This window comes from Opisthocomus hoazin, chromosome 8 (assembly GCF_030867145.1).
Source record: "Opisthocomus hoazin isolate bOpiHoa1 chromosome 8, bOpiHoa1.hap1, whole genome shotgun sequence".
Classification (NCBI taxonomy): Eukaryota; Metazoa; Chordata; class Aves; order Opisthocomiformes; family Opisthocomidae; genus Opisthocomus; species Opisthocomus hoazin.
This window is the reverse complement of record NC_134421.1, coordinates 15,283,672-15,306,993: the sequence shown is the minus strand read 5'-3', so window position 1 is coordinate 15,306,993 and position 23,322 is coordinate 15,283,672. Positions and strand designations below refer to the sequence as shown.

Sequence of the window (23,322 nt, the reverse complement as noted above, 5' to 3'; positions counted from 1 at the left end):
ACATCACTCTCAGCCTCCTCCCACATCCCTTACTCTTTTTTACTGTGGAGAAGCGGAAAGTAAAAGGTACTTACAGCAAAGGAATTCCTCTGAAGTCAAATCTGATCAAGGTTTTGAGTCCTTGGTTGATTCAAAAGCCTGCGGTGATAGATGTGGTACGCTTGCTTAGATAGATCAGATTGAGATTCTGTATTTTTTGGTTCTGCTGAAAACACCAGAGAAGGAGGATGCTTCTTTCCAGGAAAGATGGATACAAAAACGTAAGGTCTCTGGCACTGGGAAATACCCTCAGCTGGGTTCTGACCCACTGTGGCAAGCCCTCATAATGTAAGCTTGGGAAAGCCATACACGGCTATGTCTAAAGATGCAGCTAGACCCCAGTTGTCTGCGGAAATCTTGGCTGAAAGTAACTTTTAGAAGTTAAATCTGGTCTCTTACATCTCTCAAGAAGTTCTAAAAGCATTTCTTACTGTGATTGCATCCCTCAATTTCCCATACATACAGCAATGAGTTAGTTGGGATAACCACACTGACACATTTCCAGTAAAACACTGCAGCTTTTCATACACACACAACATTTATCTACCAGAATCCACCATGAGGCAGCTACAGAAATGGCTTTTAGTCTTCATGCAGTCCCAGACTAAATGTGAACCAGTGGCAGAGCTGAAAACAGCTATCCTTACCCAGCTGCCAAAAGGAACCCAAACGAGCCCTGGCCCATATAAGCTCAGCCCCAGGTCAATGCCACTGGCTGGAGCTCAGCCCCAGGTCAAGAGTTGTCCCACCCCTCCCATTTATTGACAGAATAATTCTGTTTACTCTGCTCTAGGTGGAGTGTGGTTGCTTTCTGTGAAAATCAAAGAGGCATGTACAGAGCTGCAGGGCTGTAAGCAGGTGGTGCAGGCAAGGTAGGTGAGGAGGACCTGGGGCTAGAAGAGAAGCAGATGCCGCAGAGATGAGCGAGTTGTGGTGCAACTGAGTGCACGGAGCCCAGCATCAGGAGACTGGGCAGCAAGAAGCACAAGAAGACTGGAGAGAGTCTTGTAGGTGAGGACTGAGAGACACTGTTCTTTGCTTTTGTCTGCCTGATAACTGTGGTAACCAGACCTGCTGTCTACTACCACCTTCCCTCCTTCAAGTGATCTACACCTGCCAGACACCGTCTGCTCCAACTCTGTGCTGGGGAGCACACACCCTGCACTTTGCCTTGCCCTCCAATGGGACCAGGGAGGGTAGCTAAGAAATACATCAGTTGCTCAGCAACCTCTTGTCCCCCGAGGAGGACAACGTAAGCTATCTGCACCAGCCTCCTGGATTGTTCTTCCCTGCACAGCTGGAGGTGCTCCTACCCTGATTTTTTCCAGGCTCTCCCTTCTTACCCTGCAGATCATCTCCCCCTGCAAGCCTCTGAAACCTCCATTTCAGAAAAGAAAAAAGCCATCGCACAGGGTGTGCTGACCCACCACAAGCAGGACGGTGCAGGACAAAGGCCGAGCTGAAGGGACATGGCATTGGGTTATTGATCGCTGAGAAGACTTTGAGCCTAGGTAAATAAATGTCCTCCTTTCTCCCCGCCCCTGTGAGTGTGTGAGCTGGCTTGCGTAGGGGGTGTGGGCCAGGGCCCACAGGCAGCAGCAGGTTTCAAAGGTAGGTCTGCAGCGCCGGGGGAAGCCCCAGTGCCTACCATCAAATCTTCTAACAAAGAGGCTCTTCTGCTGCTGCTTCCTGCCCTCCTCCCCCCGCCCCTCTGTCTGCGGTTCTTTGCTTGTGCCTGCTGCTTCTGAAGGGATGCTGTCGTAGCGGAGAAGTGCCCGTGGTCTCCTGGACTGCCCAACCTGGCTGACTGGGGAGGAGATCCTCCCCAGGGGTTTTACGGACAGGTGGCCCATGAGAAGCAAGGGACTGCAGTCTGTGCTGGGCCTGTTTGTACTGCTTGGCTCTCTGGAAGCATGTGTTACAGCAAGCAGATAAGTGGCTGATTGTCCGAGTGCCGATGTTCACCAAACCGGGTTTAACGTTTCAGAGTCATTTACCTGGTATTTATGTTCTGTGAGCATGTTTCTGTGTTGCAAGGCAGCCTGGAGGACTCGGGGCTCAGTAACTCAGGGAAAGCAAGGAGACCAAAAAGGCCGTTTGCCCCTGTTGTATGAACACTTCAGGGTACCCAAAAAGGGGCGAGGTCAACCATCTCTTCCCACATCTGCAACAAGTCCCTCCCGTGCATTCATGCCTGCACAATCACACACACCACTGGACGTGAGGATGACTCACGCATAGACAGGGCACAGGCATTCCCCAAGACCTCTGTGCCCTCCCACACAGATGCAGTCACATCCCTTTCCTCTCCAGCCACAGAATCACAGAAAGATTTTGGTGGCAGCCATGCACTGGGTGATGGCAGAGAAGGAGAATGAAGGGGAAAATGAAGGCAGGTGAGATAGATAACCAATATTAACGTGGCTTTCTTGGGCAATGGCATTTCTTACCCTCAGAATCTGGGGCTGACAGAAGGGGTGCTGGTCAGGCTGGGGTAAAAGAATCAGTCTGGGGTAGACAAGGGGTAAAGGAAGCCAGAAGGTGTTCCCTGGCACAAGCAGAGCATGGTGGAGGGCTGAATATTGTTCAGATGCCCTCTCCTGACTAGCTCAGCTACTGAGTCATAGAATCATTTATCTTGGAAAAGATGCTTAAGATCATCAAGTCCAACCATTAACCTATCACTGCCAAGTCCACCACTAAACCATGTTCCTAAGTGCCACATCTATACACTTTTTAAATAACTCCAGGGATGCTGACTCAACCACTTCACTGGGCAGCCTGTTCCAATGCTGCACAGCCCTTTTGGTGAAGAAATTTTTCCGAATTTTCAATCCAAACCTCCCCTGGCGCAACTTGAGACCATTTCCTATTGTCCTATTGCTTATTACTTGAGGGGAGGGACTGATGCCCACCTCACTACAACCTCTTTTCAGGTAGTTGTAGAGAGTGATAAGTTCTCCCCTTGCATGGAAATAACAGTTTTATTACACTTAGCAACATCATTTAAAAAACAGAAAATTCATGTAATGTATTAAATTAGTCAGTGCCAGCATGGACTTAGCACTGGGACACATCATCTGGTGGGAATGCCAGGGTTTGCTTACTTTTGGGGACCAAGAGCAAAATGGCACAGCAGGCAAAGGGCAACTTCAGGCTCCCAGGCTGTGCAGTTGTGTGCAACTTCTGTGTGCATCTGAGGTCACAGATTTTCTTTTGCATTGATTTCTAGGTCAATAAAATACCAGTTTTAAAACAATTCCCAGCCTGGGAGGACAACACTTCTGTCTCTGGAGAAATTCATTGTTGTACTCATTTGTGGTTTTGACCTTTGAAAATTGAGGGATTCCCTAGGAGATGTAGACAAGGCAGTGTCCTGGAAGCCCGTCTCCCACTGAATTAGGCGTTTTACTCACATTTGCAGTGAGCAAAGTCTTTGATGTAACCAGATCGCTTGGGGCTATAGATCTTGGGAGAGGAGCACAGAGATGGCGGAGCATCTCCAGAGACAGATGTAAACGGATACAGAAAACCCAGCCTGACCATGGCGTGCTGTGTCACTAGGTGTACCTGATGGAGGCCGAGGAACAGGAGGAAGATGCCAACTCCCTCTCAAAGGACGAATCAGAGAGTAACTCACGTGACTGCCTCCGCTATGTGGCCCTTGGGATAGCCTTGCTTGTGTTGGCTGGAGCTGCTGCAGCAACCTGGTATTTCCTAGGTAAAAATTCAACATGTTTTGCTCCCCATGCAGCAGGTGGATGGGGTCAAGGCAATGCCCAGTCCAAAGCACATTAGTGACTCTGAGTGATCTTTACAGATTCATACATAGGGATAAACCCCTCTCTCCTACATATCAGCAAGGTAATCCAGTAGTGTCTTCTGTTGGCAGACTACAGACCATGGCACCTGGAACCGGCCGTCCTGCAGTTTTACTCTGGTAGTCTCCAGGTCCTCAATCGCCAGTACTCCCCGGACCTTGGGCAGGTGGAGTCCAGAGCCTTCTGGTTGGAATCAGCTAAGCTCCAGAAGATGGTGAGGGCAATTTCATGACCAGAGCTGGCCCTGAGGCAGTTCAGTGAGTAGAAAGAGGAACGGGTCAGATACTCCCATCCAAGTGACAGACTCTGTGGGTCTGTACAGCAAGAGGGGTGAAATAAATGGTTGGCCATAGGTCCTTTTCCACTGTAACATTGCAAGGTAGTTATCGGATGACATTCTCGTTGCAGCTGAAGGAACTGATTCACGCCACAGATCTGGGTCAATATTACAACTCGAGCACAGTGTATGCCTTTGGGTGAGTAGCACCAAGAGCATTTTTGCTTGTTCATGTATGAAAGCTTCCAGTCAATTGTACTCTGGTTTCTCTGAAATCCGGCCACTATAAACTGCTGCAGTCCCCATCATGAGCTCTAGGCTAGGCTGGGCAGTCCAGATCCAGAATAGTTCCAGCATGACAGAGCCGGGGATATTTTGATGTTCATGTTCATCTGAGGTCCTGACGAAAAGCCAAAGCTGAGAAATTTTTCAGACAGGCAAAAGTTCAAGAAAGGAAAAAATATCACTGGGAAGAACTGAAAAAAAAAATGGGCTTGGTGTTCTCAGTAGAAACTAAGCAGCTGGAAATTAATTTCTCTAATTCAAGAAAGTCATTTTATGGCCTGATTCTAGGCACCAGAAGGGAGAGGCCAGAATGCACCATGGAAAAGCTGTTCCAGCCAAGAAGCATGGTCCACCTGGGAATAGGGTAACAGTGGAATGGGACAGATGTGGGACTACAGCTTTGCAGGTCATCACAGTAGATTGAGAAAGCAGGAATAACTTCCAAACTGACGTATACATTTGCTTCTGAGTTATTTTCCATGGAAAACTACACCCCTAAATTTGTCCTTCAGATAAGGAAAAATCCAATTTTGATGTAACTCCACTTTCAGCTGGGCAAAGAAAAGTTTCACTTGCAATTCTTCCTCTAGCCTGTTACTGAACAAAGGTTTGTTTCAACATCTCTTCCCCCTCCCCCAGCCAATTTTCTCTGCCAGCTGGTTGAACAGAGCTTTCCCAGTCACCGTCCCCTGCAGCTTGAGCCTGCCCAGCATTAATGACTTGTGGTAAGGTACTGAGTCATAAATCATCCACTTGTCACCACCGGGAGGTGAGACAATGAAGTCTCAAGTGTTTCTTTTCAACCTCTGGTCAGTAGCAATCAAAGGTCAGTTCTACCTGAAATGAGACTACTCATTAGACCACTCTTGATTAATTTTCACATTAATTGGACCACATATGGTCATCGCTAAAGCCAGATGGCATAAAATGCCTTCTTCTCCCAACGGACTGAGCATTAACTAGTGCCATGGACATAGCAGCTCTCCTGCCTCACTCAGTGGTTCGTCTGGGTCACAGCAGTGAGCTGGAAAGTCCACATAGATATGTGTGATTTCTGGAAAACCAGTAGGGCGTTGATCTCTAAGGTTTGCCTCTCCAGTGATTCTGGAGAGGAAGAGAGAGGATATTTAACACGCTATTTCTCTGTTAGGGAGGGGGCTCTGACCTTCTTCTTCTGGTTTGCCCTCCAAATCCCTGAGAGTCAGCAGAAGGAGGTGACTGCTGAGAGGGTAAACATGATGCTCCGTCAAGAGCTCTCCACCAGCTTCAACAGCTCGGGCAGCCTGTCCTACCAGACGGAGTACAGGGTCAACCCAGACTCACTGGTTCTGCTGGGTAAGTACCAGCTGCTCAGCTGTGGCCTGAGCAGTCAAAAATGCTCCAAGGTTCATCGGGTGCTGAAGGGAGGTTAGGAGAAAAGGCCAGAAGTCACTACTGAAGGGGAGAGGGGAAACCTGAAGAGGACAGGGAAGAAGTGAGGATCAGGAGATACAATTACACGTTTCTTCCTCATGGAGGAGAACTGAAGTTTGATTCTAAAAACAAAAAGCATCTTTCCTTTGAATGATTACAGATTATTGGAGGTACAGATGACCATGTCTAGCTATATAATTTTTTTTTCTCCTCTCATCAGTTTTGGCTTCTGTGGAGTAAGATCTTACACAGTTCATGACTTTGATCAGATGAGTTAAAAAGTAGAAAGCAACTAGGTTTCCTGCTTTCCTTTGGGAGATTATTCCAGGCTACTTGATTGAGAGAAGAACAAGGCAATATACCTGACTCATCACTAGTTTTACGCCGAGACAAAGCATTTTTGTCACTTCAATTCCTGACATGCAATTTTAAGGATTATTTATTGCTGCCCAAAGTGAAGATCACAGCCTGCTTAGAAAGCTGCCCCTACAGAACTGCTGTAAAATAGGTCATTGATAAAGGACATGGGGATATATCTATATTCAATGCATCCAAGTCCAATGGAATTTGCATTTGATCTTTGCAAGAAGCCATAACTTCTTGGCCTGATCTGATCCCTCTTACACAGCCCCAGACCTCACAGGTTTTAAAATACATTGTGTTTATTCTCTTCGCTTGGGGCTCTCGTTTCCAAGTTTGTTCTTACCGTGAAATGTTGAATCTCTAAGGTTTTTTCCCCAGACATGTTATCTTGCATTTTTCTACAGTCAATCTCCTTTTAACGTATCCCACCCATATTTTCTTTAACTTTTCCCTCCATATCTCATTTATTTTGCTTTTGGGGTTGGTTTTATGGTGTCCCCAAAGAAAATTTGATTTCCTCAAAATGATTTTCACTCTCTCATCCAGACCATTGTGTTAAGATCTTATTCTGAAGCTGCATTAGCATCTCATGAAGACATCTCCTCCCTCAGTTACCATTAGTCACTTACTTCTACTTATTATTTGTCTCCAGCATACTAGATCTTATGCTCAGCCAATTTAAATTAACTTTCTTTAGAAAGATATCATAAGACAATACACTAAATTCTTCCAAGTCAGCCCATCTAGCATTTTCTCTTCATTTGCTCACTTCATAATGTAACTCATAAACAAATAAAAGTGACAGTGCCATTCTTCTAGCTGTTCCCAGTTCTCTCTTTTTCCCTTTGCATCTGTTTCACTGTTTTATTCATTTCAGCAGACCACACTTCTTTCTATTTTGGAATTAACACACCAGTTGTAGTTTCTTCAGCTCCTTCTGCTTTCCCTAGTCCTTTCTGCCTCCTCCAGCCAGAAGAACAATCTAACAACTAAGGCAAAAGCCAGAAACCTCTTCTACTGCTGGGCCAGGGTGACCTCAAGCCAGTGACTTAACCTCTGGCTTCATTTGGTCTGTAAAATTGGAGTGAAAAACTAGCTAGCTTAGCAAGTCACTAGCACTTCATTGCTTTCTGGCAGACTCATTTACTGACCTGCTTAGCTCTAAACATTAAGTCTCGCTGCAGCCTGCCTGAAGACACAAAGCTGCAAACCTTTGGCTAGCACAGGAGCCTCTCCAACTTCTCCAATGCTTCATTTTTACTAACCGCTACACTCGCCTCAGGACACTAGCCTCCCCTTTCCCCCGAGGAGTTTCAGGACATCATTCTCCTTACAGGAACTTAGTTTTATTATCTTCAGATAAAAGAGTACTTAATATCAGCTCAGCATATGTCCTTCCCTACAGCACATGAGATTCTCTAGCAGCCTGTCTTCTGCCCGCAGTATCATCTTTTCCACAACATCTGTTTTTACCACGATGAAACTGCTCAGCCTGTCCCCACAGGATTGCAAACTCTGCTTAGGAGCTACAAAAAAACCAAAGCCCTGACCTAGGCAAGCCCCCAACAGCAATTTTCACACCCAACTGACCTCACGGTGCCTTTTATTTTGGCAATTATTCCCAGCAGCACCTGATCTCTGGCCGCTCCCAGTTTAGCTGGGAGGCTGGAGCAAAGCCCAGCTCTCCTAAAGGCGTTGTCCACCCAGTGACTCTGTTTTGCACAGATTTGTACTCCTTGCTGGTGGCTTTCTCTGCATGTCTTTTCTCCAGAGGTGGACTCTACAAGGATGTTGAGTAGCTCATCAACCAGGGGTCATCAAAAGAGACCTCCTTCCCTACCCTCAGTAACTCTCATGAGTTTCAGTGAGAGTTATTTAAACTGGGAGAGCAGGGAAGGGTAAGCAGGTGGTGAAGGCTCTGGGAAGTGGGGTTGTGCCCTGTGGTTCGGCTGGCAGAGGAGGGGGGTGGCTGCCTGAGGCAATGTCCAGCCCTCCTAGGAAGGGAAAGAGGTCCTGGAATAGCACATGAAAACAAGAAAGGAAAAAAGGCAGAGAAGCTTGTGGTGGGCTGGTAAGCATGAACTGGGGCTGTTGGCTTTTGGGCAGAGGCTAGAGAGATTTCCCAGAGATATGGGGTAGGGAAGGCATGACTGAAACAAGTCCCTGAGAGCAGACAGCGAAACACCTGGAGTGTGCCCCATGCCGAAATTATGAGCCGTTTACGTAAAAAGAAAGGGAGTCATCACCTGCCCTGCTAGCATTCAGATACTGACAGTTTGTCTTTTTGTTTATCTTCCTTTATATATTTCCTTTCTAACAGAATCCAGTGTGAAAGACATAGTAGTGCTGAAATCCACTCTGGGTAGGCTAACTTTTCCTTTCCTTTTGAGTTTGTGACTTGATGGGAGGGATTTTTACAGGGGACAGAAAGTTTGTTGGCTTCCTGGAGTTGTAAATCCTGGGAAGGACAGATGATAACAGCAGCAAGGGAGCACCAGTGTCGCTGCTTGGCCAGATCCAAACTACATGAGGCAGCTACATGCTGGACTGCTCTGAGCATCCCGACACCTCTGTCCCAGTAGCACATCACTGTGCAGAGGTATCAGCTCCCCAGGGGCAGTGCAGTCACCTTAACCTTGTCCCTGTCCTGATGAGTCCTGTTCAAATAGCTTGGTGTACTGGTACAATGATGCTAATTCCAGGCTAGCAGTGTTGAAACTATTCAATTTGCTACTACACTGGAAACTCACCTTTAAGCTGACTTTTACTGAAAAATCCTGGACTGGAAGCCTGCTGAAACCTGGAAATCAGATGAGGGGGATCTAAATACAGGAAGAGTATGGGGGTGAGTGGAGAAAGAGATGAAAAAAGAAAATTCAGCCAGTGGAAGATAACTGTGTTGTGCTGATATTTAAAGCCTGAGGTAGTATTGGCTTAACCAAGGAAGAAGGGACAGCCCTTATAGAGACAAACTGGGGCATTGGTACAAGGGGACTGGTGCCACTGCAACATATGTAAGAGTAAACTGCAATCACTGGGATGTCAGCCTTACCCCAAAATAGGGCTCACACTGATATCGCAAGTGATAATTCCATATCTTAATTTCTCTTACAACCACTTCTAACCCTACCTTTGCCTCCATTTACATCACCTTGAGGTTTAAATTCCTATATCTTTCTCCTTGGTTCAGGTTGCTACAGGTACAGCTACGTCCAGGAGGATGACATCCTAAGGCTGGAGGGCCCTGACTACTTGGCCTCCAGTTGTCTTTGGCACCTCCATGGCCTCAAGGGCTACATGATCAAGCTACGCCTGGAGTGGACTCTCACAGACTGCAGGGACCGCCTGGCTATGTACGACGCCGCTGGGCCTCTGGAGAAACACCTCATCACCTCGTAGGTAGCTCCGGAGCAGGGCGAGCATGTCGGGGAAGCTGGGTAGGATGGCACCACACACCACAGCAGGGGAAGGTGTTAGACTACATCAGAGGAAATTCTCTTTGATGCAGAACCTGCCTCTCGCTGATCAGCTGAAGTCACTGATGTGGGATATCACACAGCCAGACGTTTGTCGGAGAGATTACAGCAGTACAAGCTGTCTCTCTGCTGGCCCTTTGTTTGACTCGGTTATTGCCTCACAGCAGGCGTGTGCTGTGGATAACACAGACCTCCATCATCTCTCTTTCTTGTTATTCTCTTTCGTTTGTTTGTTGCTTGCTTCACTCCCATCCTTTTATCTCTTTCCCCTGAGGATCTATGGCTGCAGCCGGCAGGAGCCCGTTGTGGAAGTCCTTTCATCCGGCCCTGTCATGTCCATTGTGTGGAAGAAAGCCATGTACAGCTACTATGACCCCTTCATCCTCTCTGCACAAGTGGTGCCCCTCAAAGGTGAGGAATGCTGGAAGAGGGAGGCCATAGACACCAGAAGGAGATAGGTTATCTTCTACAACATCACAGCTCCTAGAGATGCTCCATCCCTGTTAGGGGCAGACTTCACTCTAGATTTCAAGGGTAGAGGTGGTCAGTAAAAAGCAGGTTAGGTTTTGCTCCCTCACCTGGACTCATACATTAGCATCTGGCTCAAGTCTTTATAGCCCAGGCTCTGGCAAGCAGAGTCTGAGTGACCGTGATACTCTAGGAGCAAGCCCTAGCTCCCATGCATGGACAGACCAGATGTGGCCTGGACATCACATCCAGATGCCCTCACAGATAAATGTCAATTCAATATAAGTGTCTAAAGCAGCAATATACATTATCATTACCCTTCTCTGAAAAAGAGGAGGAGGCTGAAAGTCTTGCCAGGTAGAAATGGCCCCTTGAAGGGGGATGATGGAATATCTCAATCACCTTTAGCATCAGCTCCTAGAGCCCCTTTTCTGCCTTCCTACCATGGGATGAGTACCTGACATGCCCAGGCTGAGGCTGAGCTGACAGGTAGCAGGGTTTTGAATGTCTGTATTTACAGCCTGCGAAGTGAATATAACTCTGCGGGAGGGCCTGGAGCTGCAGGGGAAGATCGGCACCCCACACTACCCCAGTTACTACTCACCCATCACACAGTGCAACTGGCACATGACGGTAAGAGCCAGCTCCCCCAAGAGCATCCACACCGTCCCTGAAACCCACGCAGCTCTCCCCACATTAAGGGAGGGCACAGCCAATGCTCTGTCAGATCTTCAAGAGAAGCAAGCAGCCTGCCTAGCCTCCACATAACATGTGTTTCTGAAGGGGAAGGAGTCAAATATTGCATGCCAGTGCAGCGATGCCATAGCTGAGAAGGAATCTGAAATCTGGTCTCCAGAGGAGTCCTTCAAGGCAGAACCAGATTGCTAGAAATTGCTAGGAATTGCCACGCCTTGTGACCAGCAGCAGAGCCACCCCGGATGTGGCATGGCCCCAGTTTAGAGGGTGCTTCCTTCTGGCCTGCGATGTGTGACTTGGCAGCTCTTCCCTCCACATCTACCCTGCTCGTTTCTGTCATTCGGAGTGGGATGCAGGGATCGTAGGAGTCATCTACACTCTGCGCTGGACCCCCTTGCCTGCAGGTCCCATCCCTCGACTACGGGGTCGCCCTGTGGTTCGACGCCTACGCACTCAGCAGACAGAAGCATGACCTGCCCTGTACCCAAGGACAGTGGATAATTCAGAACAGAAGGTGTGTGCTGGGCTCCTGGTTTCTCTCTCTCACTCCCCACCTGGGATTAAACTGGGACTAAACCTCTGTAGGTTCCCTGCTCACTTCAGGCACCAGATCTGAGGAAGGAGAGCCTGTCACCACACTCAGCAGCCACTGTTTGTGCTGGTGTCTCTTGCTTGTCTACTTCTTTTTCAGCTTCTCTTGTTTGCAGGTTCCCCAGTGAGCACATTCTTACAGATTTGCTTTGAGCTACCAGCCTGCGTACTCTGTCTTGCTATTTGCATCAGGCTTCCTAGTTTTCTCCTGTGTGTGTAACCTTGGTGTCCTCCCACGTCTCCCATGTTTGCAAATCTGCCTGTCACCACCTCTGCAATATTATCTGTGTGTCATTGCCTCGCATCCACCTCCGTACAGATCTTCCACTTAGCTCCATATCCTCCTGCTTTGACTACAGCCACTTGCCCTTGCGTGACTTCGCAAAACCAGCATCCATATGCAGCTGAGGCTGCTGCCCACCACTGCCCAGGTGCAAAGCACCGAGAGCTGCTGTGCTCCCATCTCCTCAAAGCAGGTCCCGAGATGGATGGACCTAATGCTTTTGTTTTTCCTCCCACTTACTGCAAAATTGTCCCTTTCCCTTCTAAACATCCCCAGCCCACCTCATTAACTTCTTCTGCACTGCTTCTGTGGGGTAACTTCTTTTCCTCTTATGGGTCTGATCCAGAAGCTATGTTTCCCTGGCTTAGGATTTCAACTTTTTCTCTCCCTGCCTTCCTCTCTTCAACTGTCAGCGTCACAGTTTCTACAACACGGCTTCTTCGGGAAGATAAATATAAGAACTGAATTGCTTTGTGTGGCCTGAATTGAGCGCTTGACCAGAAAGTGGGAACTGTCCAAATATAGTAGGGTTACTCTGGACCTCATGCCATATTGAAGGCATTTTGCCTTCCAAGCTTCCCACATACACCCAGGCTGTGTGGCCCCCTTCCACCCCAGCCCCACTGAGCCCCCTTGCCCCACTTCATTGTCTTCTCCTCCCTCCCTGCCCGAGACATTCTGCCTGTGTTTGCTCCTCAGGTTGTGTGGCCTGAGGACCCTGCAAGCCTACGCCGAGCGGATCCCAGTCACGTCTTCAGCTGACATCACCATCACCTTCACCTCACAGATCTCCTTAACTGGCCCCGGCGTACAGGCAGCTTACAGCCTATACAACCAATCTGACCGTAAGTTCAGGCTCCTCCTTGCTCCTTAGTGGAGTGGTGGCTACCAGCAGCCCCTGTACACTTGGCCGGTGTTAGGAGAAACACAAGACACATCCCATGAGCCCTAGGTGCCATCTGCCCTTCAGGCACATGCTCACAAATCAGTGACGCACACACCACTGATGTCCCCAAAAGCAGAGGCATTTACATGCAAAGCTGCTTCTGCACATGTGGCCCTCCCGCATGTTGCCAGAGCATCCATGCACCAACGCCCAAGGTCAGAGAGCTGTCTGCAGTCTCACCCCCGTGCCACATCACAGACTGGCCTTGGGAATTCAATAACAGACCATCTCTGGCTTGAAGAGACTTTTATTTCAATTCTAAGAGCTCTTAGAGAGAGCTGTTTCCTGCTCACCTTGGAATCCATGCAAGTGAGAGAAAAATAAAACCACACACAAATACACATACACACATATGCAAATGCACGCCCACAGTCAGTCTTTCCAAGGTTTCTCCATCTCCCTCCTAAAGAGTGACTATAACGCACACCAGCCCCTGCATATGTCCACCTGGCAACACGTGTCTAACACCAACCCCTTCAAGGCCCTGACAAGTTTTAATAACAACTCCAAAGAACCTATTTCATCTTTCCTGCAGCATTCAGGAGTCATGAAACAGCACTAAACCAGAGGCATAGCATGCCAGGCTGGTGATCATCCTGGCTCTTGCCCGTTGGTACAACGGGAAGCAGGGAAACAGCCCTCCTTCCCTGTTGCATAGCCTTGCTCCACTTGCCCTTGCTCAGAACAGAGGACTTTGGAGAGCACAGTGAGTGCCGCCAGCATGCTGCCGCAGCACACGTGGTCAGGAAGGTGTGCAGCTTCACGCTCCACTTTCAGCCACGGTGCTCTGCTGCAAGGAGGTTTCCAGTCACTGGGGACCAACTACTCTCTGGTGGTTTCACAGCCTGTCCTGGGGAGTTCCTGTGTTCCGTGAATGGCTTGTGTGTCCCAGCCTGTGACGGGATCAAAGACTGCCCCAATGAGCTGGATGAGAGAAATTGTGGTGAGTGATTTCTTGCCCCGGACGGTCTCTGGTCTCAGGAGGACACAGCCCCTTGCTCCTTCAAAGGCAGGCAGAGACCTGGAGGGTTCAGTTGGCCTAGGTACAGCCTCGCACCTCTCCTCCAGGAGCTTAAACCTCTTCATCCTTAAAAGCCTCATCCCACTGCCCTGTGGCTTCAGCCTGCTCAGGAAGGAGCAGCAATGCTTCTTGCTCCTGCGCACAGAACAGTCTTCCTGGGAGAATCTCTTAATACTCATGCACCAAGAGTTCCAGACAGCCTGAAAGAAGCCCCCTGCCCAAGCTGTCTCCCACCTTGTCCTACTTCCCCCCCACCCAGGACCAACAATTAACCTCAGCCCTGGCCACTGCTGTCATACCACTCAGCATCCCCTCCCACCTTGCCCACACCTCCCTAAGACCACCCGCTGCTCTGCTCTCTCCCCTTTCCCCCCAGGCCATTTGTGATGCTTGATCTCAACAGATCCTCACCTATGTATTGCACCCCAGTTTGGGAGCATCTAAGTCCTCGATTAGCCATCTGTTCTTCATGCCAACAACAGCAGTTAGTGCTGATGCAGACATCATCCCTGTCATCCCAGGACCCCTGCAATGCCCCATTCTCATAGGAACAGCTATTCAGGCTCAGGCACGACACCTAATTCATCTACTGTCCCATCCCTGGTGGGACTGGGGCCTCATCATCACATTGCTGCCACCACTAATTTTTCATTAATTATCGCCTGCAGCTGTTTTTTTCAGAGAGATCCCTGAACCACTGGAGACAGTGGCCAGTTCTGAAAGATTTAGAGGAAGTTATAAAAAAGTCTGAAGTAGAAAGAAGGAGAAATATTTCTCAAATAAGTTTTTATTCAGTGCTGGAAATGTGAGAGCTCTCACAGGACCACTGAGGCTGGGTTTTGTATTGTCTGCAATTGTGCTGATGGTGCACTCTGTCCCATCATCCAGCTGTCTGACATCAGGGCTTGCCTGCTTCCCTCATGCAGACATGGGTACATATGCATCCTCATAAATATCTAATCCTTTCTTGAATCCTGTTAGCTTCTTGGACCCAGGGATGTCTTGTGTCATTCAGTTCCATGGGTTAACACAGACCAAGAATGAACAAAAATGTATTTGTTTCTCAGCATTCTGAAACACCACTTTGTATTTGAAAAAGAAAATAGAAACATTGTAATTTCCTTCCTTTCTTACACTCTTGCCACTATTGCATCTCTGCTAATGCATTTCGTGTCTGTATGGAATTGTGTTTAAAATCAGTGTTCACTTTGCCTCCGATCTTCATGTACCTTTGGTCATCTGGAAGCTTCATGCTAATTACTGAAGAAATCATAGTCATTGCAGTAAGAAAATGGCTGGAGGATACTGGCCCATCATGCTTGGTGTTGCACGTAGATACACATATACACAGGACAAGTTCCTGCTATGTAAATGTATAATCAGAAGTCAAACTCTGTGATGGATAAGCACCTTAGGCCCATCTCCATCCTGAGCAGCTGTCAGAGCTCATGGACATTGAGGAATCCATTGCTCTTCGGGGCTCAGGTATCAGAGAGCAAGGGGAGCAGCCGCTCTGCAGGGGAAGGTGAGCCAGGAGCAGAGGGTGACAGCAAGGCAGGAGGAACAGTGACCTCACCAGACAAGATGCAGTCCTGCAGAACCTGAACAAGGAAAGCAGAACAGGTTTGGTGATGGTAACCCGGGGTCAACCAGGAGTGCAGTGACTGCAGGGCAAGTCCATAGTGATGAGGTAGGTCCGAGGCCAAGCCAGGAAGTCCAGGAAATGTAAGTCAGCATCAGCAAAGTGTAAGACAGGGTGCAGACATACCTACAATGTAGATCAGGGAAAGACTACACAGCTGCACCACACCCGAGCTGGTCTTAAGCACACCTTATGAGGTGGGCGAAGAGGTTGCAGGGCCTGATGGTGCACTTAGGACCTTGACAAAACACCTGATGCCTTGTCTTGCGTGCCTAATTCCTGGGCGCTTCCCTCCTGCGCAGTGTGCCCTGCAAAGTTCCAGTGCCGTGAGGACAGCACTTGCATCGAGTTCAGCAGGGTCTGCAATCAGGAGCTGGACTGCGTCAACGGGAGCGATGAGGAGCAGTGCAGTGAAGGTAGGGAGGAGATGGCGCTGGGCTGACAAAAACCTTCCCCCGTGGTTGAGCCAAGGCTGTTGGTAGCGTACTTCACTCTCATGCGGTAAGGGCACCAGCTGGGAGTTAACGTGCCTGACCTCCTCACAATGTTTTCTCTGTTTGTAGCTGACCAAACTTGCTCAGGAAACTCTCCGTCATCCTTTATGGAGTTCCCCCAAGCACTCTGTTGCCTTTTTCCCCCCCCTCAGATGACTTCAGGCTGCGTCTACAAGCTGACGCCCTCCCTCATCCCTGGCTCCTCTTCCTCTTTGCAGGGGTTCCCTGCAGTCCTTTCACCTACCGCTGTGAAGATGGGACCTGTGTGAAGAAACCCAACCCGCTCTGTGACAGCACTGCAGACTGCAAGGACCTGTCCGACGAGAAGCGCTGTGGTGAGGAAATGCTCAGTCACATGTCAGCCAGGCAGGTTCAGGATGCCACGTAGCTGCAGGTCCCCCCCTCTTCCCCTTGCCACCCCAGCATGAGCACCCACTGTCCCTTGCTCCACCACTGTCTCCCTACCCTGGCCCCATGGCAGCGGTGCCATTGCTCCATCCTGCAATGGCGGTGGTAGTAGCAATGAGCCAGCTCCCTGCGCTGTGAGCAGGCATGTGCTCTTTGGAGAGCTGCTCTCCGTCTCCTTCAAGCAGAGGCATCAGGCCAGACAGACATGGACATGTCTCACAGGCCAGGTCCTGCCCACAGTCTGGCTGTCGGACCACTGTGCTGGCTTATGTGAAGTGGTGCCATCCTACAAGGCTCCAGCCAGGGAAATCACCGTGACTGCATGGTCACTGGCAGGGAGAGATCTTCTGTTTTGGTTTCCCTGCTTGGGCTTTCTGGAGCCTTGGTGGGCAGTGAACAGGAATGGCTGTAAGGTTTCCCGACAGGACAGTGCACTACTCTGAAGGCATCCCCAGGCTGCAGCTGGAGGTGGGGTAAGGCTGTGCAGGCATCAGTGGGGGCATGTGCTGGGAGGGAGTGCTTGCTAGACTTGTCCTGGGCAGTACCCAAAGCATCTGCTGGCTGGGTAAGGCAAAGGAGCAGAAGTCCAACTCTTCAGTTAAGTAGGAAAGGAAGGGCAGGCACAGTGTATCATGTTCCCTTCCTCCCCTGAAGTACTCGCTGTCTCTCCTTCTCCTCAGACTGTGGGCTGCAAGCCCCTCTCAGCAGGATCGTGGGTGGTGCGAATTCTGTGGAAGGGGAATGGCCATGGCAGGCCAGCCTGCAAGTTCGGGGACGCCACATTTGCGGGGGAACGCTCATTGCTGACCGCTGGGTGGTCTCAGCCGCGCACTGCTTCCAGGATGAGAGGTAAATGGAGGGAGCTGGAGAAAGGGGTATGGACACATGCACTGGTATGTGGGTCTGCATGCAGGGGAAAAGGGATTCAGAGAGCAGCTTTGGGAGGGTGGTGGTAGTGGAAGACATTTCACAGCTGCACCTTTGCTTTGGCTCTGGCTTGTCCCCATGCTGTCACAGCTATGGACGTGTCAGTGTGTGCTAGGATGGGGCCACGATAGCATTACCTGCGGAGAATGCTGTTTGGGTTCCATGCTGCCCACCCCTAGGGTCTACCCTTTCAGAAGGTCTCTCCCCCAGTTCCTTCCACCCCGTGTACGTACCACAACAGCGGCAGTAACATACAGATCAGTGGAGTTCACCCATCCTTTCAAATTGGGGAGAAGTGAGGAGAAGGAAGGTCCACAGCTGGACAGGACTGCGTGGGTGAAGGATCAGATGGAAATAATCAGAGGGCTGGAGCACCTCTTCTATGAAGAAAGGCTGAGAGAGTTGGGGTTGTTCAGCATGGACAAGACAAGGCTCCAGGGAGACCTTATTGCAGCCTTTCGGTACTTAAAGGTGACTTATAAGAAAGATAGGGACAAACTTTTTAGCAGGGCCTGTTGCAATAGGACAAGGGGTAATGGTTTTAAACAAAAAGAGGGTAGATTTAGAGCAGATATAAGGAAGAAATTTTTTACAGTGAGGATGGTTAAAAAACTGGAACAGGTTGCTCAGAGACATGGTAAATGCCCCATCCCTGGAAACATAGAATCACAGACTCATAGAATCATAGGTTGCAAAAGACCTTTAAGATCATCAAGTCCAATTGTTACCCCAGCACCACCATGCCTACTAAACCATGTCCCCAAGTGTCACATCCACATGTTTTTTGAGCACCTCCAGGGATGGTGACTCCACCACTTCCCCGGGCAGCCTATTCCAACGCCTGACCACTCTTTCGGTAAAGAAATTTTTCCTAATCTCCAATCTAAATCTCCCCTGAGGCAACTTGAGGCCATTTCCTCTTGTCCTGTCATTCAAGGTCAGGTTGGATGGCGCTCTGAGCAACCTGATCTAGTTGATGATGTCCCTGCTTATTACAGGGGAGGCTGGAGTAGATGACCTTTAAAAGTCCCTTTCAACCCACATGATTCCATGATTTTAAGAAGTGTGCATCCTCAGGCCCAGTCTCCACCTCCTCCAAAATCCCCTTTTCCTCTATCAGTGAGCCGGTGGGGATCCCCCGCCTCCTCAGCTGGTACTGCTGGACTTACCCAGATGCCCTTCCCTCCTGAGCTGTGTGAGCTCGGGAAGGAGGAGCTGCTGCTGATCATCCTCAGCATGGTGGCACCAGCCTTGGTAGGACTGGAGCTGCTTTGTGGTTGCAATTCTCACCTCACCCTGTTCCTCAATGCTCCTACCCACGTCCTAAAACCCAGCAAGGAAACCCACTAGCACTGGGAACAGGCCTTTCCACTGGTCCATGTGAGCTGAATTTGGCCATTTTGGAGTGTCCCAATGCAAGATGGATGAAGCTAGCACAGCCATGTTAGATGGCATATGTGTGTGCCTGTCAGGGAAAGAATTTAAGTGATGTGAGAGGTAAGAAGAGGGGGACAAAAAAGAAGAGCAGAAGAACAGCAGCATCTTGGGGTGGGCCATGCTATGGGCAGCAGCCTGTGCAGGCAATAGGCTGGAGATGAGTCTGGAAGGGGCGTTTGGAGCCAGACAGATGGTCAAACCAAACCAGGGAGTCTTTCACACCCAGAGGGGCAGCATGGGAGAAAACGGTATGTGTAAGGCAAAGGATGAACAGGACTCTGAGTCTAAAACTAGCCTTCTCCTGCTTCCTCCTGCTCCGGTCCAGGGTAAGTTCCGCTCTGCTCCTCACCTTCCTCCTGGAGACAGGGTCTCCCTTGGCTGTTAGCTCTTAGCTATTCTGGTCTCAGAGGTGTCACCTTGTTAGGCTGTCCCCAGCTTTAGCCCCTGTTTCTGTGAAGGGATGTCACGCCTCTTAATGCCCTCACCTCTGAGACGCTTTTCTCACTTCACTCCCTCTTAGAAATTTCTCAGAGTTTGTTCCCCTTGTCTACATCTCCTTCTCCTTGTAGCTTTGCTTCAGCAGCTCAGCTCTTGCTCTCTGCCCTGTCATAGTCACTTGCACATGACCAGTTGCACTTGCTTGCCTAACCTACATACACCTTTTATCCTGCTTTGCTAAAGAAAATAAGCAAATATGAGCAAGTTACCTGCATGTATGAGTGTCTGCCCAAAGTTGGTGCCACTGTACAGGCATGTCAAGGCATCAAAGAGATGTCCCACCTAGTTTCTGGAAATCAATAGCCAAATAAAAAAAGAGGCCGCTCTGAGTGAGATGGTCATCCATATCAGAGACTCCTCAAAAGACTGCGACAGAAGCAGCCAGGGTCTGCCCATCCTTTCCTGTTCATGTGATGAGTTATCTTCTCTGCTGTGTCTTACAGACTGGCCTCTGCCTCCATCTGGACCATTTACTTGGGCAAATATTTTCAAAATGCCACCAGCCACACAGAGGTGTCCTTCAAGGTGATCCGCCTGTTCCTACACCCTTACTACGAGGAGGACAGCCATGATTATGATGTGGCCCTGCTCCAGCTGGACCATCCTGTGATCATCTCATCTGTAATCCAGCCCATCTGCTTGCCTGCTCCTTCTCATCTCTTTGAGCCTGGCCTTTCTTGTTGGATCACTGGCTGGGGGGCCCTCAAGGAAGGCGGTGGGTGCAAGGACTTTTCTGGTGGCCCACTGTAGCATAGCCAAGGTGGAAACATATCTTAAGAAATGGGGTAGGCAGAAAAGGTTTCTGTTCTCCCCAAAGCATTATGCCTCCTTCACTCCCTTTGATTTTGGGTCACAGGTCGGCCAAAGTTACCTGTTGAGTGCCTTGAAACTGCATTCAGAGAGGAAGACATGAGAGTCTGGTAATCTGTATGGGGACAGCACATGTTCCTTCATCCAAAGACTAGAACAGCCCTTTAGGAATTAGGGGTCTGTCTAGTGGCTATTCAGCCATGGTCACAACATGGAGCAGCACCAGTCCCAAAGCCTAACTCCATGCTTACATAGACATGTGGGATCCTGTTGGGTTGTTCCCTGGGGACAGTGCCCCCGGGGTCAGTGCCTGACCGGAGAGAGTTTAGATAGATAGATAAAAAACCTGCTCTTTGTAAAACTGGGACTGGGTCTCCTGGGGACACTGTTAGTGGCCCCTGCAAGAACATTTTTCCCATGTCAAAGACCCTAGGACCTGGGTCCCCCCAGCAACACCTGTACTAGTAAATTCAATGGGAGCAGTGCAGGATCCCATGAGGATCACACTGTGTAATTGTTAGTGTGCGCCCTGGTACCATTTGGTGATTTTGACCACATAGTACCCACACACTGCTGGGGACAGCATGGGCCAAGACCAGTTCCCATGGGGTAGTATGGATGAGTCCATTCAGGTTTGTGAGGAAGAGTTTAGGTGTATGGGCACGGCCCCTTCATGTTCCCTCCCTTTAGGGAAAACAGACAGGCCGAGGCTGTTCTCTAGCAGTGCCTGGCACAGGAATATGGATGTGCTCACCTAGGTCAGCTTAGTGCCTTTGCTCACACTCACACACTTGCTCCTCTGGCTTCCTAAATGGAAACACTCAGGGGTCTATCCAGAAGGGGACACTCCTGGTTTGCATACTTAGCCAGAAGAGATTAATATCAATTGCAATGAGAAGCAAACCCCAAACTCTGATATCCCAGAGGTTTCCCCAAATCAAAACCCCCCTTGCCCCCAAAGCTGATGTGCCTACAGCATATCCCTTTAGGGAAAGGTACCGCAGGGGAATGTTACTCCTTCCATGCAGGTGAAGTGCTCTGCTGAAAGTCAGAGACTTCTGTCTCAGTGGAGAGCAGAACAGTGATGCAGATGGCAGCTTTCAGCATGCAACGAGATGAGTACATGCTGGGGAACCATAGTAAATGGTGGAAAGCTCCACCATTGCTCACTTGCACTGTTTTTGGTACTCTACCCCTCAGGGCACATCAGCAATGTTCTGCAGAAGGTGGACGTGCAGCTCGTCCAGCAGGACATCTGCAGCGAGGCCTACCACTACGTGATTTCCCCCCGGATGCTGTGTGCTGGATACCACAAGGGCAAGAAAGATGCCTGCCAGGTGACAGAGGAGATGTGGGATCAGGGCTGACTACCAAAGGTGGGGGGTGTCCCAAGTCTCCCATATGCACTCAATAGCCTGAAACGAGGGTGAAAAGACCATAAAATGCCTGACTCCCTCAATCTGGACTCCGGTCTAAGGAGCTAACAACTGCTCTCAGGACCGCTTCTTCCCAGTATCTTTGCCTTAGGATCCAAATACACTTCAACTTCTCCTTTTCTCACTTCAGCCCATTCTCCACTCTTTACCTCCCACTTCCAAGCCTACATCTGCCTCCTCCCCCCTCAGCCTCATAAGCATCTGTCACACACAGTAACCTGTCTGTTCCTTCACTACTATCAGTCTCAAGGAATTCCTGTCTCTCATCCCTCCGGGTATCCAGTTAAATTCCATCATCTTCCTTGCTCTCCATGTATTTGGAAATCCCACATGGAGCAGAAGGAAACAAGAGCTGTCAGCTTCTTGGGAGCCAGCTAAGAGGGAGGAATTTGCATGATGAAGGAATGCAACGATGGGTCGTATGTTTGCACTGGAGACTGTTTTTGACATCTGCTTAAGGTACAAGGGACGTTGCAGATGTCCCAGGCATGAGTTGAGACAATATAGTAATCTGCGTACAGAGGGACTCAAAGCCAGTGTAGTCATTCAGCAGGAGAAGTTGGTGGATCACCATCACCCCATTTTTCTTTTCCTTTCTCTAGGGTGATTCTGGAGGTCCGCTGGCCTGCAAAGAATCCAGTGGCAGGTGGTTTCTGGCTGGTTTGGTCAGCTGGGGAATGGGATGCGCACGTCCAAATCACTATGGAGTATACACCAGGATCACTCAAGTGCTGGCCTGGATGAACCAAACCATGAGCTGAGAAGAGTGAACTTCTGCCTTCTTCCCATCAGACCTACACTCACATGGCACTCATTCCTGATCTTCCTCACTCGGCTCTCGGAGAAAGAGTGTTTCTGTGTGGGATGTAGTCAGACCCAGGATGCTCTTCTGAGTGGGGTAAAAAAAGCCTGCACTGGGGATCGTAGGGGAAAGCAGACAGACCCTCTTGCCCCTCAGTGTCTCCCAGGGAGCATCCCAAGGTGTTTTTAGGCCATCCATCCAAAAGAGTTTGGGGGTGGGGGGAATGACACAACACACCACAGTGGTCCCAAGTTCATGGTTTCTGATAAGAGGAATAAGGGGAGTTGAACTTTCTGTGAACCATGTGATTCAGCCACAATCTTCTGCTGGAACATTTGCTGAAAGAAAATGTGACTGATGCAGTTAGAGATTCCAGTAACTGTGAAATCAATCTGCCTCCCTCTTCCTTCCTGCTGCTCGTCCTTCTTCCCCCTTCCCCTCCCATCACTCCTCCTCTCCCATCTCCCTAATTGCTTCTTTTCTTAGCTGGCTTGTGCTGCTCAGCACGCTGCTCAGCTCAGCCAGGCAACACTTCACATCTCATTGACTCCCAGGCACGAGTCCAGCGTCACACCCCGCAGCGCAACCTGCCTCCCTGCTGGAGCAGCACCCAGCCTCCACCGCCGTGCTTTCCGCAGGCAAAGGCCCCGGCCCCTCAGCAAAAGCATTGCAGCAGCCACCCATCCCCTTCCTTCAGCCCTTCTAAGTAGCTTTAATGTGAGGGCATCTCAGCTGCTTCCATCTCCTAACTCAGACAACCCAGGCGGTGAAGGAGAGGGCTTAAGGGCACAGTGCTTAAACAGTGACTGCTACGGGTTTGGGTTTTTTGTGAAAGATATACATATATATGTGTGTGTGTATACACAATAGGCCAATCTTTGGAACTAGAAATAAAATTGATTTGAGGGTTTTTTCGCTCTAGTTTGCCTTACCCTGTTAAAGCTCTTGGGGTTTATATCTTTCTGACCAAACTCCAATCCCGGCACTGGCAACTGGCGAAAGTTTCCACACCCCTGCCCTCCCCATTAGCCATCCCCCAGGGGCAGTGGGGTCAATACACCAGCTAGATAGGTGGTCCTCGTCTATTGTTGTGATTTAGGGGTGCAGATACCAATAAGCAAACCTGCTCTCCAGCCCAGCTGCACACAGCGGGGATTCAGCACAGACGCAGCAAGACATACGTCCACCT

The 23,322-nt window shown here is 49.5% G+C and overlaps 1 protein-coding gene across 10 annotated transcripts; it reads left to right on the top strand.

Moving 5' to 3' along the window:
* Positions 1-842: 842 nt before the first annotated feature.
* Positions 843-23,043, top strand: TMPRSS6 (transmembrane serine protease 6). 10 transcript variants are annotated; one of them, XM_075427720.1, is made up of 19 exons: positions 843-1,050; positions 1,390-1,550; positions 3,604-3,760; positions 3,932-4,074; positions 4,269-4,336; positions 5,573-5,757; positions 8,519-8,560; positions 9,389-9,593; positions 9,949-10,085; positions 10,663-10,775; positions 11,243-11,352; positions 12,412-12,557; positions 13,503-13,601; positions 15,624-15,737; positions 16,034-16,150; positions 16,904-17,072; positions 19,529-19,800; positions 21,096-21,232; positions 21,934-23,043. In XM_075427720.1, the coding sequence occupies exons 3-19, from the start codon at positions 3,613-3,615 to the stop codon at positions 22,090-22,092; spliced, it is 2,364 nt and encodes a 787-aa protein (XP_075283835.1). In that variant the 5' UTR covers positions 843-1,050; positions 1,390-1,550; positions 3,604-3,612; the 3' UTR covers positions 22,093-23,043. The 10 variants fall into 10 exon arrangements, with proteins under 10 accessions (XP_075283835.1, XP_075283834.1, XP_075283832.1 ...); XM_075427719.1 differs by having other exon boundaries at positions 1,368-1,550; XM_075427717.1 differs by having other exon boundaries at positions 843-1,291.
* Positions 23,044-23,322: the final 279 nt, after the last annotated feature.

Excerpts from the sequence above, each read along its gene's own strand:
- TMPRSS6 (XM_075427720.1), top strand. The coding sequence starts at position 3,613 with ATGGAGGCCGAGGAACAGGAGGAAGATGCCAACTCCCTCTCAAAGGAC. Across the intron at positions 9,594-9,948 it reads GAGAAACACCTCATCACCTC|GATCTATGGCTGCAGCCGGC; the intron begins GTAGGTAGCTCC and ends CTTTCCCCTGAG. Across the intron at positions 19,801-21,095 it reads GGGGGCCCTCAAGGAAGGCG|GGCACATCAGCAATGTTCTG; the intron begins GTGGGTGCAAGG and ends TCTACCCCTCAG.